Raw genomic sequence first — 26,639 nt, forward strand, 5'->3', positions numbered from 1 at the left:
CTTCAAAACTTTTTTTTCCAGCTAAAAAAAATGGGAAATGAAAAAAAAAAAATCACTTTTCGATATTTTTTCTCACTGTTTCGTGTTCTCGTTTTCTTCTTTGTGCTTCTGACGATAACTTACATACATTTTATTGGCCAGACAGGGGATTCGGGTACATGATAGCTATTCGCACCAAGTCGTAATTTTTTATTATCGATAAGTGGCCAAACGTGACAACCTTCTTTATCAATTTCTAATAACTCTAAAAGCGAAAACTCGATGCCTCAAAAGCAATAATTCGCAGATTTTCTGCCCGTGCATTTTGTGGCTCAAACCAAAACATCATGTTTTTACGTAATGAAAGAAAAAAACTCCTAAAAATACGAATGTACTTACGGTAATTTGAAGCAAACTTAAAATGAAGGCACAGCATTTAAAATTAATGATGAATACTAGAAACAGAGTATAAATGCATGCGAAAGTACAGAATTTACCAGAAATAAATATTTTTCTCTAAGGCTTGTTCACATCCTTCATTCTTCCCTATAATATTACTCCTTTTATCAACAAAAAAAGCTAATATTTCGATTTACACTTCACAAATTTTTTATATTTCTGTACATAAAACTTTTAATATTTTTTTAACTTTTCCTAATGCCTTAAAAGATTATTTGAGATTTTAATATCTTACAGATTTTTTAAATTCTATACTCAGATGTCTTTTGCCGCATTGCTCTGTCAGATTCTAAGTAAATAAAAAATTCCGAACTGCTCGAGGGCTTTTAATCAAGAAGGTGAAAAGTTCTTTTTTTTTTTATTAGTTCGATCTTTTTTTACTATTTTATTCTTTAAAAAAAAATACAAGTGCTTCTAGACTTAAGATTCTTGATTAGTTGCTGGAAGGTTAAAAAGCAGCAATTTTCTTCATCCTTCAAATCCAGAAATTAAAATATATATATATATCTTTTGATTATTTGATTTTGAATTTAATTTTCCGCATCTAAGAACTCTAATGAACTCTTCAGACGTCAAATCTCTTGACAACATATAAAAATTTTCGAACCGCACTGATTCTTTAATACTGATTTGCATAAAAAAAAACATACATATTACACTAGAAATTGAATATTTAATCCAAGAATTTTTTTAAAGTTTCAAATTTTATTAAAACTCCTGCTTGTTCTATTCCCTTAATAAAAATTCTAATTGAATATATTAAGATTTGAAAAAAAGTATTCCAACTTATTTAAAATGTAATGATATGAATAATTCTGAATCAGTATTAGTCTTAATATGATCTTAATCAGAATTTAACTGTAACTATGTTCTTTTATTTAACGTAAAACATAAATATAATTCTGGTAATTCCTTTAGAATTAATTATATGGACAAATTTATATTTAAGATTAGATCAGTCCATTTTTGGGGGAAACAAGAGTTTTCAGATAAAACTAAGGGAAGATCGAATTAAAATTTTAAATTTAATTCCTTACATTTAAGTCTTAATAATTTAGATAATACTGTTTCGTACAAGCATCTAAATAATTTCTATTCTAGTCAAAGACTTTCGTCAAATTATTTTCAAAGAAAATTGATTTCTGTTATTTATTTCTATATATATAAACAGCGGTAATTATGATTTTTTTTTTATGCCTGTGAGACTAATAACTTATTGTCCAGTACTTAAAACGCTTTAAAGAAAAATGGAAGCAATAATTATTTGTTGTCAACTTTGAATTTCTTTCAATTTTTACTAAACATAAATCTTTCAAACCATAAAAGCAGTTTTTTTTGACAAGCTTTATTCAAAAATCCTCTAATTATCTTCACTGTTCGATAAATTTCAAGAATTTTATCAATTCAATTTCATTCAATGCCTTTTTATTAAAACTTAATATCTCTAAACATTGTAATATTTAATGTTTTTCTTTCTGGCATTATTAAAAAGAATTTTCTATTTAAGTGCTCGAATTAGCATTATTGTTTCCGCAATATTACAATCTCATTTAAGGGATTTCATAAATTCTTTTAAAATAAAAGATGAGGTTAAACCTTTCTAGAATATAGTAGCTTGTGTATGCTGCTAAAAAGTTAATTGCCTTCCTAAGATTATAAAGTACTAGCCGCCTTTGGCGACCAGCCGGTTCGCCAATCTTAATGTTCGTTTAAATTTTAATAATTAAATAGGTTGAACCGGAGTTTAACCCCCTTCTGCGCCAAGTTGCGATAACGCACCAAAGCTGGCAATCTTTATTATGCACTATAATTGAACATCTGCTCCTTTGCTTTTGAACATTTCGCAAGGCCGTTGTTGACGATTTTTAAAAATTGCGCAAAGCAGGGGCTTAAACTCCGGTCATACCATTAAATATTTTACGCAATTCCAACTTTAATAGATTCTTCAGCAAAATATTTTAAAACTTCAAATTTTGATAGTCATATAATTCACTCATAATATTATAAAGGCCTTCAGTCATAACGTGATATGTATCTCTCTCATTTTCTGTTACCCCTCGTAGAATTTATGGTTTAAATTAAAGTGTAAATGATTAATCTGCAATTAATATAATATTTTTTACTGAAACAAAGCATTTTTTTTAATAATATGATTACCGATAATAGAGTCACTGAGCGTTTAAACTTTATGGGCACTAAAGAATATCTTTCTTAATTTATGTAATATCTCAAGAATTTGTCAACAAAATTTTCTCAGGTTCTTCATGAACAGATCGATTAATTAACAATGTTTCATTTTAAATGCATCAAACACTAAGAAAATAAAATGAATCGTTTAAAATAATCGGTCGAAAACAGGCTTAAAAAACTACTTAAAAAACGATGTAGTTAAAACTATAAGCATATACAAAAAAATATATAACTAACATAAATACAATTTACTTACAAAAGCATGCAACTAACCTAAAAATAATTTAAATCATCCGTTGATAATGGTTGTCATGGCAACGCAATGCGCATGCGTGAATTTTCTTCGCCAGTTACGCTACGCAAATGCGTGAATTTTTCTACGCCAGTTGGGGTAACGCTATGCAGATTATACATTTTTAATTTCCTTTATTCTGTGTTATTTTAATTCAAAAGTACTTCAGAATGAATCTGAAACATGGATTCATTAACAATGTTTCATTTTAAATGCATCAAACATTAAGAAAATAAACAGAATCGTTTGAAATAATCCGCCGAAAAATGTTAACCCTAGCCTCTTTATTGTTGGGAGAAAAAAAATAAAGCTGTACTCATTTGGCGGTGGGGAAAATAGAAGATTTTTTTGGCAAAAAAGTTGGCGGTGGGGAAAATAGAAGAATTTTTTGACGGGAAAGTTAGTTTTTAATAATAATTAAAATTTCAAAAAAAGGGATCCCAGGTGCACATTCCCCACCTCTAAGGTATGCATGTACCAAATTTGGTAGCTGTATGTCAAATGACCTGGCCTGTAGAGCGCCAACACACACACACACACACATTGAGCTTTATTATAAGTATAGATATAGATAAGTCTTCTTAATTATCTTCTATGGTATTCGTTTGTTAATGACAATGACAATACATATATCAAACGAATTTTCAAAAAATTTTGTTAGGGCAAAATTTGAATAATTATTTTAAATCTTTATTAATTGTAAGCAGACTATAATATTTAAATTTTTTATAAGTAACTTGTCATTGTAATAATAAATGCAGAAATAAAATAATTCTTGAATATTGTTCTTTTTTTTTAACTTTATTTTTAATATTACAACAGTTTTCTGCTTAAAAATAAAACATTTTTTATAATTGCTTGAAATTAATTGTTTGATATAAATGCATTAAAAAATCTGCTAATATAAATTTCGAAAAATCGTACTAGTCTAACTTTTGAAAATGATTGAGGATTTGTACGCCTGTATTAGTGTGGAGTGCACTTTTATTTCTTCATTGCATACTTAAATTGATTAAGTTATTTGAGAATTAATGGTTATTATTTGATATTCCAATTAACAATGGTGGCACAATTTTTCATCGAGGAAGATTAACCAACTCCAGCTCACTCAGTGTTTTTGCTTAATGGGATTTCAGGAATGAATCCTTGAATGACTTTTCCATCCACGTTTTCACGTTAGCTTCCCTTCTTTCACCGAATTTGTATTGAAAGTGTTTTTGCATCAAAGTTAATTTTAGTGCGCATCAACGTATGAATGCTTACCCCATTTTGTGAAAATGTTATATTTTGATTCTGTCGAGTTAGCGGCTGAGTTCAACCTCTGGATGACGGTGTTGTTTCTTGAGGAGCGAAAAGAATGGAACAAAATCGAGTTGAAGAGAATTTATAGGGGTGTAATAAGTAAGATTCTCTTAAACTTGGCACAGTTCTCCCCTATTCCTAATTATTAATGCATCTTATATCTTGTATTATGAAAGGTGAAAAGCAGCCAGATTTAGCAGACTTTGATTAATGTCCCACCACTTTTTTATTTTAAAAAAAAGGCTCATCTAATATCATTTACCAAATCACGAGTCACCAGCTTTAGACAAAAAGTCAGTAAATATTAATTAAGGAAAATTTTATTTGTTAAATGCTTCATGTAGCTTCCTAAAGGTGGGTTTACATTTGGTCAGTTATAAGAATGGCAACAAGACAACACAGAAGGGGACTGATTTATGTTTGCCGCAATTTCATAAGCTAGATTCAGGCATTCATGCTTGGCTATAAATTTCCGTTTTGGTATTTCTGGATTTTTATTATTCACTGCGTATCGTATTAAAATGATGGATATATACACAAAGAAACATGGGAAAAAAAGGCAACATAACTAAATTGAAAAACTATAGAAAAAAATGGCAAATGAAATGAAAAACGCATACACAACTTCACATTAGAAAGAACAAAGAGAAAAAAAATGTCGGAATTAATCTGTGATAAAGTGATCACTTTTTTCACCCACCCTCTAAAAAAAATGTTCCAAATTCGACAAACGCATGTGCAGTGAGAAAAAAATACAATACAGTGGCATGTTGTTGTCAAATATTTGCCATGGACCGACCAACAATTTTCAGCCTTTCTACGCAAGCGCTTCCTACTGACCATCATATAAGTGGCCGAGGGTAAACCCACCTTAGTAGCATATTACGAAACCTCTCTCCTTCTATACAACCACTAAGGTTCTAATTTTAGCAGTTTCATCATGGCATGTCATATCCAGCATCTTTATATCTTAACCAATAGTTAGGTTTTCATAATGTTAGAAAAAGTAAGACTTTTTGCATTTCTAACCTCGTGGTGGAATGTAGATCATTATGATCTGTGCAGGAAGCAACAGGACGTATGTTTTCGGGAACATTTCTTTAATAATCACATTCACACTAAACAAACCCAAACACAAAGCCAAGGCAAGACATTCAAGCGCGCAGCTTAACAGAACAGCATATCATCTCATTTTCATTACAATTGCAATGCATTATGGGATGCATACCTAAACAAGCATCGTCATTTATTATCCAAAAGAGAAGATAAGAGTAATGCAACTGGAATACAATGATGAACCATTCCCAGGGATGGGAAAAATTATTCTGTGTCAGAAAGACACGTTTCACTTTCGTTTCATTATTTTCTTCAGAAATTCTTTTTTCGTTGGGCGCCAATGTGGTGGCGAGAAAATTTTCTTATGGTCGTCGGAACGACTTCACTTTCATTTCATCAGTTTGATCAGAAATTCTTTTTCGTTGGGCGCCAATGTGATGAAACGTAGATCATTATGATCCGTGCAGGAAGCAACAGGACGTATGTTTTCAGGAACATTTCTTTTATAATCACATTCACACTAAATAAACACAAACATAAAAACAAGACGTTCACGCGCGCAGCTTAACAGAACGGCATATCATTTTTTTTAATACAATCAAAATGTATTATGAGATACATACCTAAACAGCCATCGCCATCTATTATCCAAAAGAGAAGATAAGAGTAATGCAACTGCTACAACCTCTAAATAGAAGATCGTAGAGAATTGTCTAAAAAAATTTATATGTCTTTATATTCAAGCCTTTAAATATCCTTTTTCCCAAATCTCTCATGGTATCACTTTAATGCTTTTAGAAGAAGAAAAAATCTTGGTAGTTTTTATTTTTCAAGGCAAATTTCTTCTAGTCGGCTTTTATTCTTAATCAAACACGCTAATCACTCCTTATTCATGTTCCAACACAAAGACTGTGTGAACCCCTAATAATGATACCTTCTATGGTAAAGATTTATAGTAATGTAGATTCTCGCCCCGTGAGATCTTTCCTGGTTGGCAGAACAAAACCCACCTTAAGAGTTTCTTGAGAGCGCGCAAATAGATATTTCCCACCAGTGTACAAGACATAAACTTTGATTGAGAGTCTCGAATATCCCGAGGGATATTATCTTCAAATTCTTAGAACACGGATCCTCCATTTAAATTTAAGAGATGGGAAGACTTCATGGGAGGAGGGGGATGTTAAAAAGGGAAGGAACGTTGGAAAAAGATGGGATTGGTTACTCCGATGGAGAGAGGGTGGAAAGATTTTTGTGGAATTTTTTTGTTCTCTTTTTTTATTTATTTATTTACTCTTTACTTTCCTCCTCATGGGAGACGAGGAACAAAGTTTTGTGCGAAAGTAAATGGAAAGGAGATGTATGCGAGAAAGCGAACATCTGAAGATTGCCACAAGATTTCCACAGACTGATCTGGATTTTAAAGATCTTGTTTCTTTTTGAAGCTCTTTTGAATAGAAAGGAGACAAAGGGATTCAATTTCTTTTTATAAAGCGATGATTTTTTTATTTTGATAGTTAGATTTTGGTCGTGAAGTTGCATCCATATTCAGGCAATATAAAAATCGGAATGAAACTTCTGGAATAAAAGAAGATGCCTTCGAATGTTGTTTGGATATTCGGAAGGCGATGCGGTTGAGTATAACCAGAAAATCCGTTTCCATTTCTATTAGAATGCAAATACCAGCAAAAAGTAGCAAAAAAAATACCATAAGATTTGAACAGCTTAGAATGAAATAAACAAGAGACAAATAAGTCTGTTATAAATTAAATATTTTGTTTATTCAATTTAAAATTCTTGTTTATACGATATATAACAAGAATTTCAGACTGGATATCGGCTTCGATTTTCACGCACTCAAAATACTCGTTATTTATCGGTAATACTACACGAACTTTTTGTTTTCTTTTATTGAGAACTGTTTGCTTTGAGTAGAGTTCTATTTTAATCATAACTAAAATAATCCAGTGGCACACGCAATTTATTTTGTTACTAAATCTAATTAAATAAATAGAAGAGTGACCAAAACTAGATAATTTTTTTATCACTACCCTAAAGAAACTTTTAGCATAGACCATTTTCAATATAATTTTTAATCATTTACTTTTGATTCTGATTATACAGTCACTGAGCATTGTCCATTATTACAGGAAAAAATATAGCCGAATTTATCACACAAGTCTCTTATTATTCCACAATTATAAACTCTAGAATCAATATATTTACCTATTTTCTTCAAAAAAGAAATTATCCTTAAGATAAATATGAAAAAGAAATTATATACTTTTTATTTAAGTTCATCTTTGTAAATATCGAATTCTTTCTCGCTTTCTGGTTTACCAGAGTTGAGAAAATTTGTACATTCATGTGTTCAGAATGTTCATAAACTTTTTTTAGTATTTCCAAAATTTAATTATCAGTTAAACGATTGATTTCAGGAATTTTTTTTCCATATGAGTGAATTAACTAATAGTGGTCGTAAGAAAAAGAATGATCTAACAAAGAAAGAAATTCCACAAATTGTATTTCAATATGACAAATGTTAAAACTCCGATTTAGCTTGATAATAAAATGAAAAGAATCTACATCTAATAAAAATGTGTCTTTAAAGAATTGTTTTTGCACTCATTTATTATATGCATTGACAAGATGGTTATATTTGATTTTACAATCCATCAATATAGGCTATTATTCATTTTTATATATTCATAGATTAACCGATTCAGAAGTGAAAAAAAAATCGGAACATAGCAAAAGACTGTTGGAAATAAATTTCATCTTGATTTTCGTATGTGTGTGTCAATTCAATATTAAAACAATTTCTTATGTTTGCGTATAATGTATGCTATATCTGTAAATTGTCCATTTCAGGAATATTAGCTACAAAATATTGAAAATTTTATCGTTAATCCAAACAAGAAATGATTTATAATGCAGATTGAAGCTTCCCAAAAATTTGCAAACCCTAGTGAGAATATTTTTTAAACATTTTTTCGATCTTCTTTGAAATTTTAATTGAATTGAGATTTGGGCATTTTGCTGCCAAATATTTCCAAAAACATATTTGCACAAAAGTCGCTTTAGCACTATTTTAAGGTATTGCTTTTTCCATTATTTTAATTCGATTGAATTCCAAATTTTTTTCAGATTCTGGTAATAGTTTGGATATACTTTTTTGCATATTTTATTGATAAATTGCATTTCTGCAATGAAAATCAAATCGTCATCTTCAAATAGTTATAATATTCATCAAATAATTCATCCCCCCTCCCAATTTCCTTTATTGTTTGGAGCAAAAAAAAAAAAGATCGTTTATTATCAGCGCAATAATATAAGAAATAAGAAAGGGAAGCAATAATACCGCGCAAGATGATGTTCAGCTAGAAAATACATTCCTAGATACTTCCGTTTTATTAAGGCCATTGTGATGTCGTCCAATAATGTCACATTGGCAGATACGTATAGTCTCATGATCAATTTTTTTAAAAAGAATAAATAAAACAAGTGCATGGCTTTAAAGCAGCATGGATAATGTATCCCACAATTTAAAATTTAATGTTTAAAAATACATTTTTGTGAGAATAATTTGATTTTAGTGTTATTCATTAAAATGTTGAAGACATTTTTAAAAAACTTTATAATATAAATAAATTTCAATATTTGATTCCATGTTGCCATTCACATTATTTAATGATTTGTGTATCGTTGTTTAAAAAAAAAACTACATATAACTTTAAGTAAGCTTTCGGTGATTTTCAAAAATCGTTTGGTGCACAGCTTTTAATTTTTTCGAAAAGCTTTTTAATTTTATTGTACAGCTGATATGCTTATTGTTTCTAATATTATTTGAATTAAAATAAAATTTTATGCATTATTTGTTGTCTCAAGTTTAAATATTTTACAATTAAACACAAAAATCTTTCAATCTGAAATTCCTGGCTGTATCCACAGTAGGATATATATTTTATTAATATGTAAAAATATAAATTTAATGTCAAACTAGAACATTGAATACTCGTTTATGGATTGATAATTCAAAATAAAATTGTTATTCAGGAATTACAGCACTCAAACAATAAACAGTGTTTCAAATATCTTCTACCTGCATATTTTTATGCTTGCTTGAAAGAAACGACTCTGCAAGGAAAATAAAAATATTCCTTTATTCCATTTAATTTCTTTCCACTGAAAAACGGCTCGTCTTTTCGCCGTCACTTTTATGTTTGCACAAGCCATAAGCTTTCACGGATTGTTGCTTCCGCAGTGGGTAAAAGTGTCACTTTTATTCATCGTCACTTTCTGCGCAGAAACGAACAATTCAGGTCTGTGTACTCACTATCTGGCTGACGATGGTAAAGACTGACTGCAGCTGTTTATTCAATTCGAATCCTTTCTTGAGAAAAAAAAACCGTTCTTTTGTGAAAGAGTGCCAAAAGACTAAGTTTCAGCTGCGAATAAGTAAATAAATAAATAAATTTGAAAGCAAGAGGAAGTGTAAAAAGGCACTGAAGGAATTTCAGACGAAATATTTCTTTGAAACATCTGCATTTATTTTTTCAGCAGTTTGGTTAGAAATGTATTTCGGGTTTTATCAGGTATTCTAAATTTTAGGTCACAGACGAGGATAATAAAAATATGTTCGTTGTAAATTTATATTGGGGCTAGAAATGATATGTTGACTGAAAGGAATTATTTTCAATTTTAAAATGTATTTTTCTTTCAGAATGCCAAAATATTTCGAAACTTTCAGATATCACTGTTAATTTTTTTTATTAAGTTAAAACGTCACTTTACTTTTAAACGTTATAAATTTTCTTGAACTGTGGATTTAACATATTAAGTATTTGGAGACATCTTTAAATAAAATTCAAATTATTTAATTTACTTGTATTGTAGTTGACTTGAATATTTTAATTCATATAAATGAAAGAGAGATCCTTGAAAAATTATTACACTACAGAAATCCAAATAACTCAATAGATTTTCTCCAAATTTTACGCACAAATTTATGAAGTATAGTAAAAGTTTTCTTTGTCTTCATCACTCTTAATAAATTTTTTTTATGGATTAAAAATCGGGTTTTCTTGTGCAAAAAAAAAAAAAAAAAAAAAAAAAAAAAAAAACATTTTGGTTTTTGCATTATTTATTAAAAATATTGAAGGAAGAAAAATCGGGTTTTCTTGCATAAAAAAAAGATTTTGGTTTTTGCATTATTTATTAAAAATATTGAAGAAAGAAAAATCGGATTTTCTTGCACAAAAAAAAATTTGGTTTTTGCATTATTTATTAAAAATATTGAAGAAAGAAAAATCGGGTTTTCTTGCACAAAAAAAAATTTGGTTTTTGCATTATTTATTAAAAATATTGAAGAAAGAAAAATCGGGTTTTCTTGCACAAAAAAAAAAGATTTTGGTTTTTGCATTATTTATTAAAAATATTGAAGAAAGAAAAATCGGATTTTCTTGCATAAAAAAAAGATTTTGGTTTTTGCATTATTTATTAAAAATATTGAAGAAAGAAAAATCGGGTTTTCTTGCATAAAAAAAAAGATTTTGCTTTTTGCATTATTTATTAAAAATATTGAAGAAAGAAAAATCGGGTTTTCTTGCACAAAAAAAAAGATTTTGGTTTTTGCATTATTTATTAAAAATATTGAAGAAAGAAAAATCGGGTTTTCTTGCACAAAAAAAAAGATTTTGGTTTTTGCATTATTTATTAAAAATATTGAAGAAAGAAAAATCGGGTTTTCTTGCATAAAAAAAAGATTTTAGCTTTTGCATTATTCATTAAAAAATATTGAAGACATTCTTAAAAAAACTATAATATAAATAAATTTCTTTATTTGTCTCCGAATTGACATTCACATTGTTTAATTTCATCCTTTTTTTTTCTTAAATTTCTCATAACATTAAATTAGTCTTCGGTGGTTTTCAAAAATCCTTTGGTGTACAAATTTTAAATTTTTATAATAGCTTTGAAACTCGAAATTTTTTCTTGTACATTAGCTTTTAGTTTACATAATTTGCTATAAAATACAAAAATCTTTCAAAGCATGCATATATATATATATATATACATATTCAAAAAAACTTCGAGACTTGATCATTTTTCTACTCATAGTTTTCATTGAAAATACTAATAGTTTTTTTCCAAACTAACAAATAGTTTTTATTCTAAAGCATTATTGGGATTTCTTCTTCGTTTCTGCACAGTTATAAACTTTTTGTATTTAACAATTGAAGAAAGCAATATAGACGATCATGTTACTAAATTTAATTATTTAACGTAATTTGGTTAATAATTAATCTCCTGATTTTCAAAGAACGAAAAGAACCAATAATTAATAAATGGAAAATATCATGAATAATTGATTTAATAAAACTATTTATTTCTAAAGAGTTTTTTCCAAAGTGAAATGCATTTTTAATGTGGATTCTGTCTGGATTTTTTCTAACTAGTTGTTTTATATGGATTCATTTAACTTCTGTCATATTTATAAAGATGGAATTTTATAACGAATTTTCCCTTTTTGGCGAACTGTATTTTTGAAATTTTTATAGTTTTTTTTATTCCAATTGAGAACAGAATATTTTACAAATTTTTAGAACTTTATTATCAGTTAATGTATTTTGATTCAGTTTGATTCCATACGAAATGATTCGTCCGTAGTGGATATGGAAAAAAAAACTAATTATAGCATTCCTATAGAATAATAAATTAGGAAATATTTTAAATGGTAAGAATATATATAAATCAATGAAAAAAGATTTTGTAAATTGTGTATGAAACTGTTTTATAAAAAATGTCAAAGCATTTTGCAGATGGAAACAAAGCTGTTATTACCCTATGAGACATTCGAAAATAATCATTAAAAAACAATCATAAAAAACTCTTAAAATTCATTAAAAACTAAAATTTACTCGTAGAATTATTTTCATTATAAATACTTTCATAAGTTAAATAAAACTTAAAGATTTAATTTTTTTTAAAAACTATTTTCTGCTCTATTTAGTGCATTAACAAAATTGTCACTTTTAAAAAATGTGCTTATTATATATTATCAGTACCTTATTCACAATAATATATTTTTATGCTGATTCCACTTATTATTATGCTTTTATTTTATTTATTTATTTTTTTTTACTTTTCCTCTTCATAATGACATGTAATGGAATATAGACAGTAAATTTTATTATTCTTCGCGTACATTAATATTCTAACTCTGCTAAAATATTCAAACGTTTGTCTGGTTTCGTCTTTTTATCCTTTTTAATATTTATACTAATGAATTATAAACCGAACACAGAAAAGTATGAAATAACTAAACTACAAATATTTTTACATAGTAGCATACTAATTAAAGTGTATTCTAGAACTTGCATTCTATTAAATCACCAGGTAATTAGTATTTCATGTTCTCCCCTTTATGCATTCACTTTCTCTGCTAAACCGCTCTTTTTCTTTACAGCGCCGCATACGACACTGTGACCCGACAGAATGTGGCTATCAAAAAACTGAGCCGACCTTTCCAGAATGTCACGCATGCGAAAAGAGCCTACAGGGAATTCAAGCTCATGAAACTCGTCAATCATAAAAATGTAAGTGAGTCTTTTAATCGGTGGATCATAAATTATTTCACTAATATACCATGGAGATTCTGCCTTATAAAACTATATCATGCAGATGCTGCCTTAGAGTGTGATTGCTAAAGAAGATTGTTAAGCAATTTTAGTGATAATTAGCTTCAAAAAATTAATATACATTGTTAACTTGATTATTCATTTTGATATCAAAATTATAATTTACTAATCGATACAACCGAAGTTGCTCGGATTAAAATCCTTTCATGTATAATATTTTTAGCATAACAACTACTTTTTCATAAAATATTATTTACAAAATGCTTTTATCATTTAAAATTTTTCTCGCCTTTTATCATAGCTTTTAATTGAAATTAAAATATCAATTAAACTTGATAGATTTTAAAAATCGCTGATAATTTATTTTCGCCTTAAGTTGTTAATGTTCGTTATATTAGAACCTCAACTTTTGTTCCCAAAAGCTGAAGTATAAGGAAACTTTCATCATTTGAGTGACTGACTTAGCTTAATTTTAATCTAGAGTAAATCGCTATTCTGACCAATAAAAATATTGTCAGAAAACGTATTGAAATAAAAGAAATTTAAAAAATAGCGATAGAAAAGTTTAAAATGTTAAAGGCATATTTTCGTTAATTTCTAATTGATTAATTAATTTTAAATTAGTATTTTGTACTTTGAAAAGTTGACTATTTTTTGGCGCAGTTGCATAGAGGAGATGTGGAGCATGCATATATGCATACATAGCCATAATGAGTTTTAACTAAATTATAAGCTAAATTAAAAACTTGCTAACGAAAGAAAAATGAAACGGTCATTTAAAAAAATAACTACTTGAGGAAAACATATATCATGCCAATAGATTTCAATAAGATACATAAAAAAACTTAAGGTACTTGTTTATTTTGACGGCTCCAGCGCTATATCGCCAAAAATGAAAGCTGTTGCCATCTTATTATGTATAAGGGAACTTGGCGATCTTGGCATAAAAATTTAAAAATTGTCGACTAAACCCATTATTTTAGCGTTTTCGCAGAAATTTTATGCTCGCTAGTTAAACTCGGAAGCCCTAAAAACAAATAAGTAGTACCAAACTTAATTTTAACTGTCTCCTTTATCCCTGTCTGTCTCCTTCTTTCCTGCCTGTCTGGAGCTATTCAGAAAATTCTTTCATTCATATAAATAGGGCATTAAACTGTTTTTAAAACCAGACATCTAGCATAAAAATGTATTTATCCACGTATGGTTCAAATAAAGGATTCATTAAAATATGCAAATTTTTCAAGAAAGAAAGATTATCAATTCGAAACCTACATATCCATTACCAGACAGAATAAAGTAAATATGTTCGATTCCAAAATGTTTCTTTCTCTGGAATTTTTCCGTATCATTTTCGATATAAAATGTGCATAAAAACATTTTATATTGAACAGAATGATAAAACTAGACATTCAGCAAAGCTCCACCATTTTCAATACCAATAATTGATTCATTAAATTGTGTAAATATTTAAGAAAGGTTAAAGGATGAATTCAAAACCTCCTTTTTTTATTTCCAGACTATTTTTGGTGTACTCAAAATTATCTGTTCAAGTCGACAAATTTCCAAACATTTTTATGCATGAGAAATTCCTTTTCCACATCATATTCAGTATAAAATGTGCATAAAAACATTAGAGCATTCATTTTTCTTTTACAGCATAAAAATAGGATGCATTATTTATAAAACGGGAGAACAAACTGTTCGTTTTTCTTGAAGCGAGTATATTAATGGAGGGTCCATCGTAAAAGCATTTAAGCTTTGCATGTGTTATTTATAAAGCATGCACTTCTGAACAACATTATTCAATGCGTTTTTGTGCGGCAAAGCTAATATCCAGAGACTTTAAAAGCCACCGCGAAACCATCTTTAAGACGCCATTTTCATTTTTTGCGAGCTCGTAAGAAGGGAAAAAATTCAAAATAAAAAGCAAATTCGTCTGCATCATTTTTTTTTTTGCAGGTTTACTTTATACATATTCTTTTTATTTACCTTAATTCTAGTTTCATTTTCCCCTCTAATCACTTTAATTAATGCGCTTAAAACTGCAGGAAAAGAAAAGAGCAGTTTTAAAAATTCATGACGTGTTTTTTTTTTTTTTTTAAGACTCAACCTCATTTTTTTTTATTTGAGAGGTACCATAAAAAGTATGATGCAGCGTTAAATAACCTCAAGTATTTATCTCAAAGAAAAATGGAAGTTTAAATTTTATCTTAATAGGTATTTTTGGGTGAGTCAAAATAATAATATCAATAAAATATGGTTTTTTAACATTTTAAGATTCATTTCTAAAATGATAAAACTTCTCTATACGAAATGAATCTTAAAATGTTAAAAAACAATATTTTATTGGTCCATTTTTGCTTATTAGTTTTTAAATTTTGACGGTAATCTTCAATTAGTAAATAAGCTTATATCAAAAGTAGTTTGTTTGGAATAGAACAATTTATTATTACACTACTTTATTTATGACTTGGAATAAAATAAAATAAAAATACAGAAAACGATTTTTATTTTTTTTAAATGAAAGATTAAGTTTCTGAAATTCAAATCTTATTCAAATTGTTGTTGAAATCCACAGTTTATTTAAGATTATTTTATTTTACAAAACGTTTTTTACCCGGGTCGCTTATTTTACTGTTACTGAATACACATAAAATATTGATAAAATTTAAATTAATATTTTTCTTGTTATTTATTGTGTAATACATAAAATATTTAATGTTTCTTTTATTTCATTTCATATGATTTATTCATTTTTAATCATTTTATATTTATTCCTTCTACAAATAAAGACCAAAATCAATAGCAAATGAATTCATTCGTATGGTTTAAGAAATTTCAGTTGAATTGTTTTCTTGATTTCGTTGATTATTAGTGAAGCAATAAAACCGTAAATTATTCGTATTAGAAAATTCAAATCCTTTCATTCGATATTTTAATAATTTATTTTGCATTAGTGGAGAAATTAAAGAAATGATTATACAAGAATTCTTATGAGGAATTATGATAATCTCTTTCAATATTAAATAACTTTACATTTCAGAATCTCGGTATATGTCTTGGAAAATAAATGCCAAAATCCTAAAAGAGAACCTCATTATAAATCGATTTCGTCGATGCAATTTATTTTCTATGTGCATTTTCAAAATAATTTTAAATTAAAAAATGAGATTCGAACTTAAAAATTTATTTTTGTAGTACTTCTGTCTCGATTACAAATTTGTAATCAACTACAAATTTCCAGCTGTAATGTTGAAAGATGCTGAATTCTACAGCTATACTATGTAGTTATTTTTCCAATGGGGCTTTCTGCATGTTTTGTTTATGTTATATATATAAAAAAGTAAAATGATGAATATGTTTAGAAAAATATATAACACTAGAGCATTCTAGCTATATTAAATTTTATATTATTTGTAAACGAAGTTTAAATTTATTTAAATGTTTCAAAGCTTTTGAGTAAAGACTACAAAATTGTTCCAAAGCTTCTACAAAATTGTTTCCAAAACTTCTACAAAATTGTTTCCAAAACTTCTACAAAATTGTTTCCAAAACTTCTACAAAATTGTTTCCAAAGCTTCTACAAAATTGTTTCCAAAACTTCTACAAAATTGTTTCCAAAGCTTCTACAAAATTGTTTCCAAAAGCTTTTTTTTTAATTCGTTACAATGTTTGAATGATTTTTTTCAAACTCCGCTCATCTATCAAATATATTAGGTTCTCTTCATTTTGTAAGAATTTGATTACAAAACTGCAACATTGTAATAGCATAATTGCCCTGTATCAATACAATATTAAGCTCTACATATTTCCGTGCTAATGATAATAATAGTTTTCTAATAATCTGCTTAAAATTATATTCATCATATTTTTCTAAATTAGAACTATGCTGAAGTTGCAAGCTCTCTTCTTTGATTTGCATAAAAGGTACTGCAAGCTAGCAATTAAATTAATTGAATATTGTCCATAATTTTGCAAACATTTTAAACTCTAAAATATATTATGCTATCTTATTAAACTACCTTTGTTCTCATTATCAATATTATAAAAAATTGAATGTACATATAATAAAAAATATTTATTTCAGGGATTGCAAATGTTTATAAAAATTATAATTATTAGAAATGAATTCAATATAATTGAATTTTCTAAAATGAGTTTTACAGATCTGGTAATTAATAAAGGAGTTTCGTATAGACATTTATCCTTTTTAATTTTTATGTGTGAAACCCAATATAACGAGAACCGTTGAGAATTCTATAATTATAATTACTTAGTTTGATTTGTATTCTAAGAATTAACTTCTAAATTTGAATAATATATAATATTGGCCTAGAAACTCAAGCTGTGTTTCAAAAATGTTTTAAACATTATTTCAAATTTAACTAATTAATTTTAAAGTGATCTGTTAATTAATATTGACTAATAAAATGCTAATAATTTCCAATTTATATGAAATAACTTCAAAACAAAATTTTGAACTTTATCAAAATATTTCGCAGGTTTGATAATATGTTTATAAATTGATTCAATTTTTGAAAATTGGCTTGATATTCAATTATTCTATATAAAGTATTCCAAAACGTATGCATATTTTGAACAATTATCATCGTACATAAGTTTCGAAACTGAAATCAATTTATAATTTACGGATAGAATTAAAATGAGTTTAAGTATATCATTTACCCTTTCGGTCCTTCAGATTCAAAGGATTGTTCGATTCGTTGATGGTATCTAGACTTGAGCTACGAACAGGATTCATGTATTCTCAAAGAAAGAAATCCATCGGGGTGAGATCCAGTGTGTGCGAGGGAGTCTGAAAACTGTCCCTTTATACTAAGTATTTATTCCTAACCAATTCAAGATGGGAAATGGGAGGAATGGTGTGTGTGTAGGGGGGGGGGCTCGCGTTGCAATGGCGTCACCGAAGATATTCCATCTATTTGGAGTATCGTTCCTCATTTTCAAAATTTGTGAACTTTTCATTATACCTTGCATTTAATACGAAATTGTTGCAACTGTCGCTTATCGTGATATATTATTATATAGTATTATTTATTATTTTGCTATGTTATTATTCAGTCTTGATAGAGAAAGATCAATTAATCCGTTCGAAGGAAAACTTGCCTAAAACAATATCTAATGTATTTACATATTTTCCCTAAATATTAGATATTATTCCCTAAAACAATATCTAATGAATTTATATTCCACTATTAAACGAGCCTTATCGACTGCTGTGTTGCCGTTTCAGTGACGATTGCTTTATGACTTATTTATGAAAAGTTTCACTTAAACATTAAAAAGTAAACTTGTCATATTACAAATTCTATTATTTATATGGTATCGTGAAATTTCGTTGAGCTGAAACGATTCTACATTTGTATAATTAATGAATTATGAAACTATGACTATGTAATAACTATTTAATTAATTAATTGATTGAATTGACTGCTGAATTTTGAATAACTATTTAGTTAATAATTATTCAAAACGTGGTTTGTGCTTCTATTTAGAAGGCAAAAATATATAATATATTTCAGGCTTCTTTCTATGAATGCGTAGATTCAAGTAACTTTTAATTATCTCAAAAATCACATTTCGAGATTATACATAAGAACTGAAGATCGTATAAATCTATTTCTTTAAATTTAATAAATTATTGCGGTAATTTTTCCAAAATTCTACGGCTGATTATAAATTTTTCAACTAATTAATCAAATTTCACCTAACATTGTTTACTTAAAAAAAAGAACTAAAATAAATCGTTGATATTTATTGATACCTATATTTCATCTTGCATTTTTGAAAATCCAAGAAAGACAGATCTATCGGAGTTATCCTGTTATTTTTCCTTCCCTTCTTCAACTTGGCGAGAGTAATTTCTATTATCAATCATTTCTGGATAATATGAAAATGTGCACTAACCATTATTAAACAAAATTGATTCCGTTTTTCTCTTTTCCTTATCAATATTATATATATATCATATGCTGGTAAATCTTTCAGTAATTAAAATGTGTATTTGTATTCATAAGAAAATAGAATTTATCAGTTTCTTAGAAATCAGATCCTACAAAACCATATTACCATACCATAGTTACTCAGTACCATACTAATCATATTTATTGAAGTTGGAATCATAAATGATGACAAACTTTGTAACTATTATAATGATACTTATATTTAGGAATAACATTTTATTTTTAATTTTCAAAATGACGTTTTAGTTTGGTTTCAAGAATTAGTTTTTAGTTTTTTTCTTAATCCAGTCATTTTTATTGAATGGGTTTCATTGAATGTTGGAATCATAAATAATGAAAAACTTTGTTACTAATATAAATGATACTTGTATTTACGGATAACAATTTTTAAAATTTTATTTTATTATTTACTTTTATTTTTATTTCAATAATTAATTTTTAGTCTTTTTTTCACGTCTTTAAAGCCTGTTTTATATCATTTATCTCCTAATCTTTTAGAATATATAATTATTTAAAACATTACCTCCGAAACATTGAGAATCCTATTTAAAACTAGTTTTCATATTTTTTTATGGTTATTGGTTTATTTTTTTCGTAAACATATTACTATATCATTTTTCTTTTAATACTTGTTTTTACTTTTATATTTTACTAAGTTGCATGAAGGATTTGGTAGCAATTTTGAGGTTTGAAATTTTTAAAAAAATACAGTATATATATTTTTAATATGAGTTATAAAAGAGTTTAACAGAACGAGCTTCGAAAATTCCAGATTTTATAAAATTATTATTCTGGTTTGTTTATTGTTAAAGCAAATATTATTTAATTTTCCTTTTCTCTCTTTTCAGATAATTGGTCTTTTAAATGCATTCACCCCTCAGAAAACACTAGAAGACTTTCAAGATGTGTAAGACTATAAAATTTTACTTACTGCGCATGCATTTTACGTGATGAATAATACTAATACTGAGAATACGCAAACACATAGAATTCAGAATATTCACATTAGAGACATACAAACAAAAAATACTTTCTGTTCAGAAATATTTAAAAAAAATCTTTAAATCGTGTTTTACATTTATAATTTATAGTTAGCTCTTCGAATTAAAAATTCATGCAAGATAATAATAATCTAAATACTTGAAATAGCATATGGAATGCTAACCTATAAATTTTTAACCGTTTTGTAGAAATGAAAATAGTATTAGCTGTTTCGCTTCCTAAGAATAAACTAGTGGTCCCCTCCAAACTTTCTCGCTCGCATATTCTCTAATACATTTGTCATGTCAGAGAACGCCTTACATGGCATTGAAGTATAATAGTTAAGAAATATTAAACTTTTATGTGAATTTGGCATGTTTGCAGAATCTAACATGTAATCCTTGGCGAGTTATTTGGCGATTAAGACCTACCATGTGATTTAAAGTATCCGAAAATCAAATTTATGTTTTAGACACGTTTTTCTCAATCGACTGAATCAAAAATTTGATACAAAACTGCACTTTTAGGTACAAAATCCCATACCTATTAGATAAATACAGTAGTATATACAGTAAATATTAGTATACACACAGTCAATACGTATTTGGATTTGGCTCGTAATTTAACAGATATCTATAATATAGATGTTAAATCTGTGTGCCGAATTTTATCTATCTAGCACTCTTCGCTTTGTAATTATCATGTTGACTTATATTCGAACAATTAGACAGATGGACTTCCTCTAAACAGGTACTGCTCAAAGTTTGATAGAAATTTACAAATTTGGTGAAGATCGTATACCAAATTTCAACCATCTAGCTCAAAGTATTTTTGAGTTATCTTTCTCACAGGGAGTTAGACGAACATTTTCTAAAAACGTGTTTTTCGAATTCAAAGATGTCTAAAACATCAAATCGTGAGTTCTAATTTTTTGACGATAACTATACTTTCTCTATACTACGCATACGAGAAAGTAATAAAAGTGCATTGTATAAGTAGGCAAAAATTTCAGTGAAAGCCATACTACATATTATTGAATTCTGCTCTCCAAGCATTTTAATTGCCAAATAAACTATAAGAATTTTTAATAATTACAATTTTTTCACAAATTATTCAAAGTGTCAATATAACATAATAGAGGAATTTTTCAAAATATAATTAAAAAACTTTCAGTATATTTAATAAATTAGCATATTATAAATTGTAAAGCTATTTGCCAACTAGGAGAAATATACCATTAAATAATATATTTCTACATATGAACTGATTATTGAGTATGAACATATTAAAAGTCTGCTAATTTCTTTCTTGAAGCAATCCATTGAGAAAAGACATTATTTAAAGTCAAGAAATATACAATATTTGCTTTGAAATTGCAGATTTTCGTTTTATAAAATAAGAAGGTACTAATGTGACTGTTGCACAGCTTCATAGCGAGCTTTAAAAAAAAACATTGCAGAGAATCCAATTTAAATTTCAAAAAAGTGAAGGGTTAGATAAAAAAAAAATAGTCTAAATCCAAACTTTTAATCCTCTTAAATTACTTTTCGCCTTCAAGTCTTTACTGGTTTAAAAGTCTGAAGGGAGTTTTCTCTTTTCTTTGAACTGTGCCGTTTCATGGGAATTTTCTTTTCTGAGATAAGAGTTCTTTTGGAAAAGATTGAAGTATGATTTCTCTTAGATTCCCCACTTTTGAAGTAGTTAAAACTTTTACCCAATGCATCTAAAATATTCTTTGAATCGAATTTATAAAAATGATCTCATCATTTTGATAATATAAAAGAGCACTGCACAGATTTTACGCCAATCTCTGCTTAAGTTTGTCAAACAGTATAAACTCTCTGAATTAGGTAGCCATATTTGGAAATTTATTGCCTTAAAATCGTCTTTGGTCATTATGCTATTCAACTATATTCTGTAATTTCGTTAATTCATATCTATTTTATAAGTAACGCTTCTTTTATGTCCGAATGCTAACATAAGAACTTAAATTACCAAATGCTGGAAAAAAGTACTTTGATGCAAAAATAATCTCATTTATATGTTCAAATAGACCTTTTTACACTTCTGAATTATTAATAACGAATTCTTGCTTCGTTAAAACTTTTAATTTTTAGAAGCATAATTCATTTTTCTGAAATTAAAAACTGATTATCATCTGTTTACTAAATTTTATTTTATCATTCTTTTGTTTCCGATTTGATGGCGTTTTTTTTTTATTATGGATCCAAAGATAAAAAAAAATTATAAGATTTAAAATCTAGTATCCTTTTTCTAAACGAGCACGACAAAACTGTGCAAATTTTTCAAAAACTCGCTTAAAAGACCGCCATTTTGGATGGCTTTGATAACAAAAGGTTTTTAGAATTGCAAAATAAATGTCAGGATTAAAATTAGCTAAAAAAATGTCCAAAAAAATTCAACTTTTGGATATTATTCTTAAGTCGTGCCAAACCAGTTGATTTAAAATAACTTTACACCATAATACTAACTCTCCGTACTGCTAACAAGACTATAATGTAAAATTTTAATTAAAAATTATCTGACTGATCTAGAAATGAATATTGTTGACGGTGTTTGTTTATTTTTTTCTCTAAATATGAATTCATTTTAAAGTTTTGGTTTGCAAATCTGTCATACTTTCCGATCCTAGCTACTTGGTGATGGAGCTGATGGACGCCAATCTGTGCCAGGTGATCCAGATGGATCTGGACCACGAAAGAATGTCCTACTTACTCTACCAGATGCTGTGTGGGATCAAGCATTTGCATTCTGCAGGAATCATTCACAGGGTGAGGCATTCTCATTCCGAGCTTACCATCATTTGGATTCCTTACCACCAATTGCATCGTCCCTAGTCGTGTGCGATTGGTGGTAAGGTTCCAGATCAGAACCCGATTCCACTAAAGAATCATATTGTAAACTTATTTGTTAAAACTATCGAGGACAAATGTTCTCCCGCTGATATGATGTGAAAGTTTAAAGGGGGGTGCCGAGTTAGGTGTCGTTCTCTTCTTCTGACTAGGTACAAAACTACGAAGTATGTCCGAAAATTGACCTCTTTTTGCTATAGAATCATAACTGAACTCTCTGAGCTACTTACAATTGTGTTGTCAGAAATTCCCTTTTGTAAATCGTCACTATTGCAATATTTAAGGTTATTTCCAGTCAAAATACACAGTTGAAATATAGTTTTTAATATTGTTGATAAATCTATAGATATGAAAATGATAAATTACATGCTTCAGAAATCGCTCTTATTGACAACAGTCAAATGTAATCAAACCCTGCTCAAATTTCAAGCTATTTTACTGAATGTTTTAACAGCAGCATTGAATTCAACACTTCACTTATCTAATTAACGGAATATTATTAGAAATGTTCTGGATAGGGTTCGGCATGTTGCCAAAACATGCCATCATTCAGAGGAAGGAAAATATAACAGAAATCAAGAAAGTTTCTTCGAACAGAAAATTTTAGTGAGCACAAAAATAGAATTAACCATCATCAGATGGGTAATTGCTACGACTTGCCAATGGAAATTAATGTTCATTTCTTCCAAAACAATTATCGGTAAGACTTAAGATTAATGTATGGATTGACACGTCAAAATCGTGTCAATCGTCCAAAAAAGTCACTAAATATCCGCCACCTTTGATGAACATCAGAAATGGTAGCAAACGGTTTTTATGATTATAATAAAAATACTGTCACAACTACATTTGGCGAGAAATCCACCTAAAAATTTCAACTTCGACGACCGTACATTAAATTTAGTTCTAGTCCAATTATATTTCAAAAATAGCCTTTGAAATATCTGAAGATCCAAAGAGTTACCTTTGATATCAATTATTTTTCCCTTAATTTTAAGAATATTTTAATTCAATTTGATACTCAATTTACAACAAAGTTTTTAAATGTTAAGATGGAATTCCCATTAATTCATCGAGATATTCAGTCGCATTACATATGGCGAGAAATTAACTCCTTGGAAGGATTTTCTCCTGCGCTTTTATTTCGTAATAATTATTCTTTTTAATTTTCTGTAGACTTATTCATGTTTTACAGATGTATCGAGTAACAAGATGACTTCTTTAAAAAAATACATTCCATATCAATCACTAAATCTAAATGGTCAATTATCTGGGAGAGCAAGTTGGTCACCAAAAGTTGCTAATTTCAGAATAAATCGCTATTATTTTAACGTAGGAATTAATTAATGGAGTTAATTAATTTATGTTTCCGAATAGTTGCAATATTTTGATATTTGTGACAAAAAAAAATGCCATGTTGTATATAATTCTTCGACATTTAACCAATATAAACACCTCTTTAATATATCATTTAGCTGTTTATTTCAAGTTGAAAATTCTCTAATTCTACAAAATCTCTTAATAACAAATTTTGTTTCCCTTTCGTTTGCAGATGTCCTTTCTGTTACTACTTATCTTTTACTGTTCACGTTAAAATTTATTCAGTAAAAAAGAAATTAAATCATTGCACAACTTTGGAATACATCATATTTAAAATTATGCATTTGTACAAACTTTAGTTTATTAATTAATAAATTAGATCCAGATTAATTTATGTCAATCTATTATTCATTTTATCCAAATCGCATTGTCGTCTAGGCTTCATCAAAGCTTCTTCAATCCAAATTAAAAGTAGAAATGCTTATAAAGTCAAATTTTTCTGCGATGCTGAAAGGGTTAAATTAAACTGTTAAGTTATGGATAGATATCTTTGGATAGAAACTCTAAATATTTATTCACTTGGTCTCTATTGACTATTACTTCAACATTTTTATGTCAATTCAATTATTTTTATAAATCCAGTTTCATTTTTTTACAGAATTTTTGCTTATATGACTTAATAAACAAATCTGTTAGAAGAGAAATAAACTAAAGCAAATCTTCATTATTTAGATTGCAATGAAAACTTTACAGTTAAATATTTTTCAACCGCCTGAAAGTTAATAAGTTAATTCAAGTATAATACAGGTGGAATTATATTAAACTATTCAAGTTTTATGCATGAAATAATGAGGATAGTTTGTTACAGGATCTGAAGCCAAGCAATATTGTTGTCAAGTCTGATTGCACTCTTAAAATTCTGGATTTCGGCTTGGCGAGGACGGCTGGAACGACTTTTATGATGACCCCTTACGTGGTCACCAGATACTACAGAGCACCAGAGGTTATCCTTGGAATGGGATACAAAGATAATGGTAAAAAATAAACTATTTTTGTCATGGTATATATATTAAGTATCAGTATATTTAGTTGTTATTAATAATAATCACGATTGTATTAAACGATAATTATTTATAATACCGACAAGTGTGACTAATCGATTAATCAGTTTTGACGATTATAATTAATAACCGATTAATCATATTAATGTAGCATATACAGTTATAAAGTAATAAGATTACTTATATATTTCACACTCTGTAATACGATTACATAAAAAATGCCAACGCATTCGTTACCATCATTGCTACCATTGTTTCGAAATGGTGTTCTCTTGTGCTGTGAAGAACTTGGTAAAAAAGACAGTTTTACAAGTTATTTGATGGATACTGAACGGGTGGTAGAAAAATGACCCCTGACTTTGGCGATAAAATGAGGATAGTTTGTTACAGGATCTGAAGCCAAGCAATATTTGGAGGGTTTGGAGATAAAATCGAAGGTTCCAGAATCTCTTCAATAGGTCCATTTGGATTCAAATTATGTATTCTTTCCAGAGAATTTTTTGCCGTATCATATAAACTATAAAAATCTGGGTGATAGAGCTGCAGTAAATTGTATGATGAGTAGCCAGTTGTATAATCGAGTCATTAGTATGTCTGACATCGAGGCCAGAGTAAATCGGCAAATGGGTTCAGCTCAAACAAATAGACATTGGAGAACAGCAGACCGCCGAGAGGCTGAATAGTTGTACAAAGTCTGGCTTCTTCGGAGTTTTGTCTGGGCCCTTTGTGCTGTTACAATTGTTTAACACCAATTAGTTGCTTGTGTACTGCTGTTTACTGTACATATTGTCTTCAGTAAACTTTGGTATTGTTTTGTTGTTTTTGTGTCTGTTCTGCTTATAGAATAAAGCTTTCTTTGTTTTTGAGCCTTTTGGACCTCGGTATTGTTCTGTCAAGGTAACTCATTATATCGTATTTGAATTTTCGCATGAATTTTCCATAACAGAATGAATTATATTTGTCAACGATATTCAAGATGTTAAAACTCATACGTATTTTTTGAAGAGAAATTGGCTTTTAGGGTTACAAATAATTGTAGTTTCTTAATTACGTAACTTTAAGATTGGTTTTCATAATTATGAATATCCCTGATGCGTAGTAATATTTAATATAGACAAATATTTTTAATTGCTGCTAAAAGTTGTTGTTTTCTTAATTATAGGTTTAAAAAATCTTCGACTTTTAAATATTTTTTAGTAGAAAATCCTTCTCACTCCCTCCCCTCCCCTCTTGTTCCACATAAAAAATATAGATTTTGGATCTTTAAATCTTGATTATAAATAGCAAGGAAAGTAAAAATTCATCAAAATCTTACACAAGATATTAAAATTTCTCAAAACATTCTGAATTCATAAAAGCGCTGCTAGATTTTAAAAAAATGAGTTTAAGTTAATTTATTTTTCTTTTGCAGTGGATATCTGGTCTGTTGGCTGTATCATGGGTGAAATGATTCGAGGTGGAGTTCTGTTCCCTGGTACCGATCGTATCCTTTCATTAATGCAATC

General features: G+C 28.2%; 1 protein-coding gene across 3 annotated transcripts in view; it reads left to right on the plus strand.

Annotated features, from left to right (window-relative positions):
- The window catches only part of LOC129976633 (stress-activated protein kinase JNK-like), a 138,543-nt gene that overhangs the window by 98,636 nt on the left and 13,268 nt on the right, over positions 1-26,639 (plus strand). For all 3 annotated transcript variants that reach the window (XM_056090305.1, XM_056090322.1, XM_056090315.1), the window contains exons 3-7: positions 12,744-12,873; positions 19,748-19,806; positions 22,534-22,672; positions 24,942-25,107; positions 26,546-26,617. In XM_056090305.1, coding sequence (XP_055946280.1) covers positions 12,744-12,873; positions 19,748-19,806; positions 22,534-22,672; positions 24,942-25,107; positions 26,546-26,617 — 566 coding nt within the window. The remainder of the gene's footprint in view (positions 1-12,743; positions 12,874-19,747; positions 19,807-22,533; positions 22,673-24,941; positions 25,108-26,545; positions 26,618-26,639) is intronic.

The sequence above is a fragment of the Argiope bruennichi genome, chromosome 1, assembly GCF_947563725.1.
Source record: "Argiope bruennichi chromosome 1, qqArgBrue1.1, whole genome shotgun sequence".
Classification (NCBI taxonomy): Eukaryota; Metazoa; Arthropoda; class Arachnida; order Araneae; family Araneidae; genus Argiope; species Argiope bruennichi.